The sequence below is a fragment of the Melospiza georgiana genome, chromosome 2, assembly GCF_028018845.1.
Source record: "Melospiza georgiana isolate bMelGeo1 chromosome 2, bMelGeo1.pri, whole genome shotgun sequence".
Classification (NCBI taxonomy): domain Eukaryota; kingdom Metazoa; phylum Chordata; class Aves; order Passeriformes; family Passerellidae; genus Melospiza; species Melospiza georgiana.
In genome coordinates, this window is record NC_080431.1 from 57937072 (window position 1) to 57949903 (window position 12832).

At 39.6% G+C, this 12832-nt stretch overlaps 1 protein-coding gene across 3 annotated transcripts in view; it reads left to right on the forward strand.

The window, feature by feature from the left end:
* The window catches only part of DCLK1 (doublecortin like kinase 1), a 236390-nt gene that overhangs the window by 107858 nt on the left and 115700 nt on the right, over nt 1-12832 (forward strand). For all 3 annotated transcript variants that reach the window (XM_058045184.1, XM_058045185.1, XM_058045187.1), the window contains exon 4: nt 6973-7072. In XM_058045184.1, the coding sequence (XP_057901167.1) occupies nt 6973-7072 (100 nt within the window). The remainder of the gene's footprint in view (nt 1-6972; nt 7073-12832) is intronic.

Sequence of the window (12832 nt, forward strand, 5' to 3'; positions counted from 1 at the left end):
TTAACTCGGGGAATGTGTAGCAGATACTTCCCAATGGCTTCAGCTAAGCCACCACCTGAGGAGAGAACTTGGATCAGAAGCTGAGAGAGGAAGTGCATATCCACTGATGATAAATTAAATTTTGTAGGTGACTGGCTCTCCAGAAATGGCATGTGTGTAATGACAGATAAATGTGAAAGGGTATGAATAAAAGCCTCAGAGCCTGAGCCAAAAGGAAGAGAAATAGACTTGCCTTAACCTTGAAGGAAATATTCAAATGTGATGGTCTGTGAATTCCAGCTGAGGTATAATTCCCTTTCCTCAGAAAGAAGGGAGGGCCTGAGGTTCCTTGAGGAAAGGGAAGAAAAAAGAGACTGGCTATCAAAATGCATTTAGAAAGAACAGGTATTTTTCCTTCCCCTTCTCCAAAAGGCCATATTGATATGCTTGGATTTCTCATTTCACAGAAATTACCTAAAAAGCAATATGGAATGATTAATTTCTGATTTTCCTGAAGCTGTGAAATCCTTCTGTGTGAATAACAGTTGATTGTTTCACCGGTCTGTATTCTGAACAGAGTTCTACACAATAAGCAGTATGGTACAAAGCTGAACAAAGCACTGGGAAAGCTGATATGAGATGCTGGGAGATAAATGGAGTAATACAGGAGGTCTCTTCTGATACTGCGTTTCTGCTGGGATTAGGAAGTGATTTTCCCTCTCTGCTCTCTTGAGACCTGCAAGGGATGAAGACACAAGAGACTGGTGGTTGTTGAGTGTGGAGAAGGGAAAGCCCTGAGAAAACCTTATTTGCCTTTGAGCAAGCCTTGGAGAACATAAAGGGGGCCTGCACAAAGTCTGGGGACAAACTTTGTAGCAGGGCTGTTGCAATAGGACAAAAAGTTTTAAATGGTTTGAAATATTTTTTAAACTAAAAGAGGGTAGGTTTAAATTAGCTATTAGGAAGAAACTCTTTACTGTGAGGGTGGTGAGGCACTGGCACAGGTTGCCCAGAGAAGTTTTGGATGCCCCATCACCCCTGGAGGTGTTAAAGACCAGTGGCAGGGCTCTAAGCAACCTGGGCTAGTGGAAGATGTCCCTGGTCAGGGGGTAGGACTAGGGGAACTTCAAGATCCTGTGGAACCCAAACCATTTTGTGATTCTATTATTTATAAGCTCTCAGGAATATTCATAGCTGTCATGAGACTTGTTACTGACTCCCAGGGATAGATGTCAGTGAGATAAATTCAGTGTCTGAGAGATTCCTCTGTGAAGCAATAGATAAATACTGGGTAAGTACTGCAAAGGTAGTGGTTAGTGGAAAATGTAGTTTGGCTAAGGAGAAAAAGGAAGGGAAAATACCAGTAAAGATCAAATTGAGTCTTAAGGGGGGGCTTTCAGGGTTTATTTTGGCTTGAAAAATCAGCCAGAGGCAAAATAAAAAAAATGAAAAATAGTAGTAGAGAGGTATAGTGAACTCCTTTGACATGAATAACTGGAGAGACCTGCCTAAGAATTAAACATTGAGTCTGAGTGAGCCAAAAGTAGCAGGAAAATGAAAATTAACTTTGTAATAAAACTCATAAAACTTGACACAAAATTGATGAGTCAGAGTCCTAAAATCATGAGTCATTCAAACAATGAGGTTTTTCCTAGGATGAAACATTTTTTAGTGTCTTTTTTCACCATCAGAGAAGTGGTAATCAAACTCAACATGAGATTGTTTGAGATTCAGAAAGGCTACTGTAAAACAGATTTAAGACTTCCCACCTGGCTGATCATGGGCTGAAGTCTGGAAGGCAATTGTCACTCACTCTCTGCCTGCCCCCTCCTTTGGACTGTTCCTTCCTCCCTAGCCTCAATTACCTCTCTGTCACCCTCTGTGTGTGCTCCTGGCTGGCAGCCCATGTCTCCATCTTCCTTAATACCTCATATTTTCCTTTTGCCATGCTTCACTTCTCTTTGTCTTTTCATAAAACCCTCTACTTATCTTAGAGCCTAGAGAATTTTCCTTAGAGCCTTCTGCATCTCTTTTGCTTTAACCACCTCATTTCATTGTCCTCACTTTTCTTTCCATCTCTCCAGCAGCCATGATGCCTGAAGACATGCCAGCTTGAGGTTTCCTCATTGCTCTTCCAAAACAGCTTTCAGCTTTAAGTCAAATTAAGTTGTTATTAAAATAAGACAAACACACAGAACACCCCCTCCTTCTTTTCTGTCCAAGAACCCAGCACAATGGAAATTGATGCAAACAAGTGAGATAATAATCATGGTGGTTGTGGTGTAATGTGCTGGTGCTATGAACTGTTCCTGAATGCAGTGGAAAATTTTGTTTTCTGAATATTATTTATTTAAAAATATCAGTGTTTCAGTATTAACTTGATGTGCGGTCAACTTTAAAAGAATAGAAAAGTATTCTATTTGCTATGACTGATATACACAAAGAATTTAGTTCTGGGGCATTTTTTGTGGATGTGTTTGAAAATGTGAATTTAAAAGGTCCCTGAATGCAGTCAGAATACAGCAGTTATAAAAGAGGATTGCATCTGTAGCCTTCATTTCATGCTTTTACTGAAAGGATTGATCCAATCACTCTCTCCATCCCTCTCTCCCTCCTTGATTCTTCTTTCTCTTGGTTGCTTCCCTTTGCCTTTCCCTCTTTTTCTCTGTGTTCTCCTTTTGCTTTCTCCCTCCCTCTGCATCTCCTCCAAACCACTTCTGACTGCCCTTTCTTACTGTTGAGAGAATATGACCAGGTATTGGCTCTATGAGCTGCTGTTCTTGGGCCTTGTGCACTCCACAGTGTGAAGCACAGTTTCTGATGTCTTTTGTGTATGTGAGAAGGAGGGTCTCCGTAACAAGGAGACCATCTACAAAGAGGTGAACTTTAATGTTTCAGGTCAGTCAAAGGAAAAATCCCCATAGTAGTTAGGAGATTTCTCTTTGGCCCCAAATGTTTGCCTGTTCAATTAAAGAAGGAAAAGTGAAGATAATTTTTCAAAATGCCTATGGTATGTAGTGTATATGGTGCAGAGCCAGTCCTGAGGTTGGGCTGGAAGACAAGTTTGCTACTTTTGCTCTCTGTTCTCCTTCTGGGACAGCTGTGCTGATCTGCTTTGTGCTTCCCTGGCAGCTGTGGGTGCCTGGCCCATCCAGGTCCCCCCTGGTCCCTTGTGGGGACACAGCTGCTGTGGTGCTTTCACTAGAGGGTCAAAGCACAGTAGCAGCTACTGAGGTACAAAATAATTTGGGGATCTTCCCAGGTAGACACCTGTGCTTCCCACTGGAGGGGCATCTGGGTGTCTTGTGTTGTTTACTAGGGCAATGATGATTTGTGTGGAATCCACTGTGTGCAATGGAATTGTGGAATTCACTGTGTACAACTTACTGAGGGGACTTTAGGCTTGATAAAATTTTCTGCCTCTGTTTTTTATGGCTGTGGCCAGGTCAGCCAGTTTTATTTTTGTGGCTTGCCTATAACCAAAGCCTATACTAGTGATCGATTTTGCTTTCTGCTGCTTGTCGTCTTTCTCAGCACCAATGCAAGCTCTCCCTGGCCCCTGGTAATGCTACTGTTATTTGTTAGTGTAAAAATTTGTATAAAGTGTAAGAGAGACACCATTAATGTTAAGTAACATCTCTGTACCAGAAAGGTTTTTTGTTAAAAAGAGTCACAGAGTATTTAGTACCGTGTGTGCAGACAATGTTTTTTCATTTTCTCTTTATTTAAGGTATACATTTGACTGCATTGACTTTGTTTTCCCCCCTGTGAAAAATAAAACTCTATTTGTGAAAAAGAATATGGATTCTGTGCCTTAAAAACAACAGAAAAGTCCAAGGGAGGCTTTTGTAATTTGCTGATGTAAAAACAGACTAATTTTAAAGTTGATCACATGCAACAGAGCACACTGACCTCTAAAACACTTTTATGGTCCAGCTTAGGCGAGAAAAATTCTTGGTCTTCTAAACTCTGACTTTTTAGGAGCCATCTTCTCCAAAAGTGAAAATGGGTAATAAAAAGCAGGTCCTGTTGCTTAGCTGATGACTGGGTGTGAATAGAAAGTGTTTGCAGATTTCTCTCCAAAAAAGCCTGAAAGGGGGTGCTGTGTATGTGTCAGATGCCTTTTAATTTAACTGCTGAGGAGTGTGAACTTGCAGAGAGGGCCAGGGATGCAGAGACAGAAGGGATGGAAAATGCAGACGGTGAAGGACATCTCAGGGCTTCCAATAGCAATATAAAAAGGTACTGGAAGCCTTAAGAGAGGTTACTCTGGAAGAAGATGGATGGAAAGGAAATTGTGATCTTGCTACAACCTTTCTAAGAGCTAGTATTATAATTCCAAAATTATTAAAATTTCAGGAGGCAAGAAAAGCTGTAATTTTACACACAGAGTATGAAACTGAGGGCAAGGAGAAAAGAGGCAAGCATAAGAACACTTTAAATTATGAGTGTAAAGTTTAATAAAACACAAAGATATCTAAGCACAAATTATTTTTTGTGTGCTAATCCTATTTTCTTTCTTATTTGCATTTAAATTGCACTGATTGAAACTGAGATGCTTTAAAAATTGGCGTAGTTGAGCCTGGTTAAGTGTTGCTACCTGAATTTTAATGTCTTGTTTAGGCTTCAAAGAAACCCACTTAACTGGGCAGAGCCAACCATTTTTGGGTTTTATTAAATATATTATTTTTTCCTCTCAAATGTGAATTTAATTTGTATTTATGTTTGCTGTCAAAATAGCTCAACTTTGTGCCTAGAGTTGCTTATTGCTGGTTTGATTCTAATACTCTGCTTGGTATAAAGACAAATGTTAAAGTTATCACTCCCCAAAAGTGTGTCAAACTTGGGAAGCAAAAAGGAAATCACAGGATTTTTAATGTTATTCTGCAAATTAGTAGTTTTGTACATGCAGTGGGAGAGGTGGCAATTTCAGAGGAACTTGACTGAAGGGAAGAGCTGTTTGAAGTTTGGTGGGAGTATGGGGTGGGAAGATAGGCAGGATATGTCTTGTGGACAAAAAAGAAAGATGGAAAGCAAATGAGTTTATTTAAACGTTGCTGAGGCTGATACACTAATAGAACATAAACTGAGTAGGAACATGGTATAAAGCTCTGTCAAATATTTACATTTTTGATGTTGATGTTCAGGTAGTGTGTAGTGTAAAGATGACAGTGGTCATAGAAATAGGGTTGTGGTGGATCTGAATTTAAAAGGACATGCCTTGCTTAAGGAAAGGATAATTTAGGAAAAACCTTTGTTCTTCTTTTGGTATTTGTTTCATCTAGTTGTTGTTTTCTCAGTTTCCTGGGATTTTTTATTTGCTTATGTTCTTCCTTTAAAATTGTTTTAATTATGAATAGTAGTCTACAAGCAAGTCACGGCATGTAGCTCTATTTTTCCTTTTTATGTCATTCCTGCTATAGACGCTCATAACTGTTGTGGATGTCAAAGCCTTCAGCCATGTTTCTGGGAATGATAACATGAATTTTGTAACCCCTAGACACCAGTTACTTCAGATAACTGGTGGGGGTACTTTTCATGCAAAAATCTGGCAAAATCTCATTAGGTAACTCTTTCACTTGTGTTTTTGTAGACTTTAAATGCTTTTTCTGAGGGGGCTTGTTCTTATGAGCTGGACTGTTCTCAACTGTTTTTTAAATTTTTGGAGACTGTTGATGTGTTGCTTTGCTGACTGTAGAGTTGAAACTCTGTTTGTGAAATTAACCTGTTCAAACATCAGTGTGCTATTTCATTACAAAACTCAATATAAAAATATTTAAGTAAGCCTACTCTTCTAGAATCTTGTGAATGTGAAGTGAGAACAGACTTTATTAAGTATTTTTGCGTTAAAGATGGATAGACATCTAATTAGTTTTTAAAATTTTTCAGAGATGTATCAGTAAGTCCAAAGTCAGTTTTTGGTAAAAGTCACCGATTCTTTATTTAATATGATTCCATATGATTGGAAAGATTGAATTTTTAAGCCGTGCCTTGTAAAATAACTAAAAGCTGTTGTAAGGAAATCATAGAATACAATGATTTAGGTTGGAAGGGACTTAAAGCTCACCTAGTTCCAACATCCCTGCCACGAGCAGGGACACCTTCAAATAAATCAGGTTGCTCAGAGTTGCATCCAACTCTTGACTTAGAATATTTCCAAGGATGGATCATCTGCCACCTCTCTGGGCAACTTGTTCCAGTGTTTCACTATCCTTATTGTAAAAAACTTCCTTATATCTGCCCTCTTTTAATTTAAAACCATTACCTCTTGTCCTGTTGCAACAAGCCCTACTAAAAATTCCATCCTCACTTTTCTTCCAAGCCCTCTTTAGATACTGAAAGACTGCAATAAAGTCCCTGAAATCTCCTGTAGGGACATAAAAACACACCAATGTAATCCTGACTGTTCATATATGGGATAGAAAGAGAATATCCTTTTACTCAGTACTGGAAGACTTGTTCCCAGCTCATCTGACTTGCCTGTTCAGCTTGGTGCCTTCAGAGAGAACTTCCCATTCACTCTGGCATAGGGGGAGATTTGTGAAGGAGGCTTAGTTCACCTGAGTTTGATTCCCTGTCAGAGAGATTTTGCTGAAATAACTGCATTTCATTCTGCATACAAAGCTGTAACCTTGTTTCATTGCAGCCAAATGATGGAGATGTGAACTGAAAAGCAAATTAATTACCCACTAACTGCTGAATGGTACCTTGTGCACAAACAGAAGGCGTTTACCTCATACCATGGATGCATCATGTAATAAATCTGACAGTTATGGCTTTTTGTCTTATCTTTCCCTGCAGTGTCCATAAAAGTGTTTCTCACTTGTAACAGATGGTCAGAGCACAGCTTTGAAATTTATCCGGAGATGAAGCCCTGTTGATTCCATTAAAAGTGAAGAATTTTCATTTAGATGGAGACAAAGAGGGATTTATTGTTACAATTCTGATGGTGAGGTATTTCATACAAAGCCTTCTTTTCCTTTTTCCTTGTAGGTGATGTGCCTTCAGGATTTTTTCGGCGATGATGACATTTTTATTGCATGTGGACCAGAAAAGTTCCGTTACCAGGATGATTTCTTGCTGGATGAAAGTGGTAAGATGTATTTTTTTAAATCCTTACAATGACAGTAAAGGGCAGATTTCCATATCATGGTAATTAAACTAAATAGTATCACCTGGATTGATTTCAGAAATGGAAGAAATATTTTAATTCAAAATACTGAAAATAAGATAATTGAAAGCAACAATAAAGCTGTCTGCCTATTGCAGCATAAAACTTGATTTCAGCCTGAATTTTACATATTGTATGAAAAGTCGTGTTTGGTGGAATTCCTTTTTTTTGGTAAGGCCTTTCATGTTTTGACTTTGAATTTATTCTGGTTTTTTTTATCACAATTTCTTAGGCTCCCAGTATCTACCATTGAGATTTAGTTAATGATTCAGTTTAAGTTACATGATAAAGAAAGACAGATGCAATTCTATGTGGAAGATAAATGTAATCAGCAAATGCAGACAAAGTCATCTGAGAAAATTCAATGAGTTCTGTTTTTCAGCGGCTGACTAATACAGTAATGAAATCAATGTATGTAATTCTCTAAGGAAAATACATGTTTTGTTTTCAGATACCTTCACTGTTACAAAGAATATTCCTGACTTGAGAATCACAGTTGTAAGGAAAAAGAAGAAAAACTAACTATAGGCTTTGTGCATTTAAACAAACAAGCAAAGCTGTGAACAACATTGAATTTATTTTTGTGCATAACAAGGCACAGTGAAAGCTTTATTGCTCCTACACTCTTTCTCCCTCCATGGTATCTTTGTAATCCATTGGTATCAAAATCTCTAATATTTTTTAAACTATCAAAGGTCTGAAAGAACACTTGGCTGAAGAATCAGTCACAGAAGATTTTGTTACAGCAATAACCACTTCACAGTCATTATGTGTGTATCTGTTTAGCTTCACCACTTCATCATGGTTTTTGATGCAATTATTCTCTCACAGTTCAAGATGGTGTAATTGTATTTTTCTGACTAACCCATGAAGCTGGAGGGCCTCTTGTCCAGACAAATGCTCCATTAGCGTGTGTAGGAGCAGAAGGCAGCAACTTGCACAGACCTGGCTCTGTGAGTTGAAGGATGACTCTGAAAAAGGAGGTGTCTCCTGGGCACAGCAATGACCTTTTGTGTCAGGCACAGACAGAAGCAAGAACACAGTCTGCATTCCTCTAGAGGAAATAAAAACCAAAATAGACCACCAGATCTGCACTTTGCAGTAATGAAATTGCTGTAGTTGACTCTAAGGCAAAAGGTACCAATGGTGAAAAAGTGGCTTTAGCCATTTTTAGAATGGGAATTAGAAAGGTGAGGGGGCATGTGACCCGCAAAGGAGTTTCCCTGGTGGCTTTGTGCTCAGAATGGATGTCCTTGCCTTTAAGGAGAGGACACCTGGATAGTTGGCTGTGTAGTCTGGATTCACTTGTTTCTCTCATCTGAAGGATGACACTGGTGGCTGCGCAGTGTCTCCTCACAGTGAACCCTGTGGCAGTTTTTCCAGCAAAGACTCAAGAAATGCTGACAACAGATTTGTCGAAATCCCTTTTGGCAGTGTGTAGTTGGTTTTTGGAGGTCTAGTGCCAAAGTACAGCCATAGCCTGACTCTGCTTAGTCTTTGTTCGTCTGACATATCAACATTTCTTTGAGTAAGCAGTATTTTTGTCTGAAACTTTGGTGCTTAAAACCATTTTTTACTGATCTTAAGAAAGAGAAATCCTAACAATCTATGCTGAAAACACAACTTTAGCTATTTGTTGTAGTGTTTGCTTTTCTATCAGGTAAAGATTCAGTGAACATTGACTGTTCTTTTACTGCAAGAATGAAGAAAGAGGAGAAAATCAGACTATGTCTCTAATTCCTTTGAGAAGTGTACACCAACTTTGCTCTCTCTCTTTCAGGAGATTTGATATCAGAGAACTTGTTTAGGTTGCTTGCCAGTAATAGCTGATGCACCAGCTGATATGCATCTAGTCAGCCTTCTCTGAGCAGGAGCAAGAGCTGGAGAGAAAATAATTTTTTTTAAAGGAGCTTTTAACTTGTTTTGCTTGGCAAATGAAGTTTGTGTGATCACGATGCGTGTCTGTGCATTCCTCATAGCTAATCTAAGAACATTACAAATATTAGGAAGTGCTGTCCAACTGTGCAGGGCTTGTAAAGCCTGTGTCTGCTTCCCTGAAAAGCATCTTGAAGCAACACTGCTGGCTTGTCACTACATCTCTCCAGTATCCTCCAGGTTCAGCCAGGTGATAACAGTGAAGGTGTTGTAGCAAGAGGAGTAAAGAAAAGCAAAATTTGAAGGCAGGAAAGAAAAGTAGAGAGAAGAAATTTATAAATAATCAAGGTTCTGGGGTTTTGGGAATTACTTCTCAGGGAGGAAGAGGAATGCCATTGTTTTGTGGTCTGGGTTCAGAACTCCTGGTGAGCAGGAGGCAAAACTGGGGGTTGGGAAACCAGTCACCTGTACTGGGATCCATTGTAGCTAACATTAGGTAGCTACACATAGGTAGTTGCCTGGGACTGAGCCATTCCCAGCAGATTTCTTTCCCAGTAAAAAAACCCTTAGACTTACTGACAAAGTAGATGGTAGATGTTTGGTTGACTCAGTTGAAAGTGGATGTCTTGAACAGTTCACATGAATTATGCTCCAGAAATGTCTGGTTTGCTTCTCTAAAGGCATCTATATGCCTGATGTTCTTGTCTACAGTTTGTGTTTTAAAGTTGCTTAAAAAGCTTTTAGGATGAGATTAATTCCACCCTGTCAGAAAGGAAAAATCTAAAATCTCATCAGTTTGCATTATTTCTAGTCATCTTTGTTTCTTCTGCTCCCGTGGCTTGCTCTTGCCTTTGGATAGCACTTCCATTCTAAAAGCCACAGAATCAGAAATTTAGAAAAACCAATCTAGAAGTCATTTAATCAATCCCCTCATCTAAGTGTGAGATTAACATTCCACATTTAATTTCTGGCATGCTTGGCTAACAAGTCCCTCTAAAGCCCGTGATGAGGAAGAATCTGTATCTTCCCAAGACATTCTGTGCCAGTGGTAAACTCTTTTTACAGTTTTTCAGCTCTCTTCCCCAGATTCCCTTGCTATAAATGAAATCCATTACTACATTTCTTATCTACTTGGACCATGGGAAACAGATGATTCCTTTTTCTTTGAAAAAATCCATGGGCTCATCAATTTTCTTTTCTTTAGGCTGAATAATTAGGTCAGCTTTGCTTTGACTTTAGGCTCAAACCTGCCCTTGAATGAGGCTATGTGTTCCTTCTTCATATCATCTTCCTTCTCTGTTCTATGTCTTTCAGGAAAAGGCATTGCATATCTCTTTGGCAATCAGCTAAGAAAAGTCAGTTAATTAGAGATCCATCAAAGAGGAAAAAAAACAAGCAGTCCTCACTATTGCAGTTTCTTCCCTGACTGGATGTACAGATGGTTTTCATGCTAAACATGCTGTTTATTGCATGAAATGCAGAAACAATAGGCACCATCCCCACCATAATTCCTAGCAATCATCTCCATATCTGACATGATCAATAGATATGATAGCCACACACGCTTTCATCATGAGAGCTGCTGATGGGACATATGAATGTATGTGGGTGACCATAAAATTAAGAAGTAAATGCTCCTTGTTTGTCAAGTGTCAGTGGTGATGCTATTTTCCTAAAACGTTTTTATGGGATATGTAAGCACAAAAGCATTACATGAATGAAGTACACATTACAGCAGCTTGCAAGAAGAAAGAATTCCTCAGCGTAGAGTATGGCAGTGACTGCTTCAGGCATTGTTAGCGTGCAGTTTTGGAAAGTCTCCCAGAAATCCCAGGTTTTCTTTAACTCATGGTTGTTCAGTTTTCAAAGAAGAGGTCAGGGGATGCCTTTCAATAGCCCTTAGCTGTGTGTTGGCAAAGATTAAGGTTTAAGGGCCACTCTCGCAAAAATATTTGCAATCTACTATTATTTAGGCACCTAAATAGGATTTTGCAATGTGAGTAACTCATGAGATTTGCCCTAATTTAGAACATCTCCTCTGCTTATATAGTTATTTCTTTCTCAGCACTGTAAAATAAGAAAGCTTTGAGGCTGGCAGTGTCTGACTTATTTTTTTTTAAATTAAATTATTTTTTTTATGTTCTGTTAATGCTTTCGGAGTTCCTTGGAGCCTTGAGAGTTGCACACAGAGGGTATGGCAGACTTCATCACGTACTGAGGTGCATTATGTACAAAAGCTGCAATCTCAGCTGGCCAAAGCCAGTGTCTGTGCCTCCAAGTAGAGTGTAACCAATACAGAATGTCTGGATGTGAAAACAAGTGCAGATTGCTTGTCAAAAGCACATATTACTGTTATGGAAACAATGAGGAGAATGACTCCGTTTTAGGGGGAAATTAGGACTGGAACTTTGAAACCTAATTTCACTTTGACTTTGCTGGCCTGCGCTAGTCCTCAGCTCAGCATCTCTGGGCCAGCAGCATTACTGCTTCATCTTGCCAGCAGCAGACAACTTGCCAGGAAAATCTGAGTCCTGTGGTGTCCGCACACACGTGCGTGTGCACGTGGAGGCGTGCACCCGCATCTGATCCAGGAACTGCGGTTAAGGTCAGGGGTATCATGTTTATCCCTGTTAATAGCTGTCATGTCTCTGCAACCTTCATTAATCTGTCCTTCCTAAAAGAGGCAGGAAGGGGAAATCAGTTATAGTCCTCATCTACCCTGATTTATAGGACAGAGACTGATGTGTTAAGCAGCTTTTGGCTGGATTAGGAGTGGAGAGCATGCTGGCTGACTTACTCTGCCCTCATCAAAAACTCGTGCTTTGGCAATTGCAAAGTATTGGTGGGTTCTGGGGACTTCGAGATACAACTTTGCTTTCAACAGAGGCATAAATATAAAGTGTTCCACTGCAGTGTGATATTTTCAAATGTCAACAACTGCTGGGCCTTAGAAACAGATATTCTGTGTATGAGGAAGAAACAAACTAAGGCAAGAGAGGCTAGACTTTGGCTGGTTCTACCACTTAGACTAATGGTTCAGAAAGGCAAGAAGGAAAGATGTTGTTTTTCCAATGGCTTTACATCCAATGCCCCCTTTATCTTCCTACTACAGGACCTCCATTTTCATCTCCACCCTCTTTAGTGCAGTTGCACGGTATCCTCAGCTCCCTCCCATTTGGCACATCAGTACTTGTCCTCATTCCCTTCCTCACAATAAGTACATTAACAGAGTCTCTCTTTTATCCAGTAGAGGGACATGCCACAACTTTTCCCAAAACTCAAACCTCTCACTGAGACCACCTGTGTCCAGCTGTGCTGGAAGTATGTCCCTCCCTAGGCATGTGCTTCCAGCTCAACCCTGGCTGCCTGGAAGTACTTGGCTGTATGGCAGTGTGTGAGTGACTCACTTGTTTCTGTTGTGTTAAACTCTTAAAAGGAGGATGCTGATCTTCAGTGAAATCCTCAGAACAGGCTGTTAGCGTGATCGTCAGGTGGCTGTTCATATAATATCATGTGGCGTTCATTAAATAAAATCTGTAGTGGCACTTGAGTCAAATGAGCTGCTCACATGAAAAATGCATTCACAGAACTTCAGGTTTATTCTATGCAGCATTTCTCTTTTAACATATGCCTTTTTTATAGGTATGTTCTTGATTGCAAAAGCCTACTTATTTATTTGTTGTCTGCAAATTTGCTTTCAGTATTCTCCACTGTGTTTTACAGGTGCACTAACTTGAGACATTGCTTCTCACCTTTCTGCCTAAGCATCTCTAGCAGAGAAAGCTTGGCCACTTAAACCATAAAATT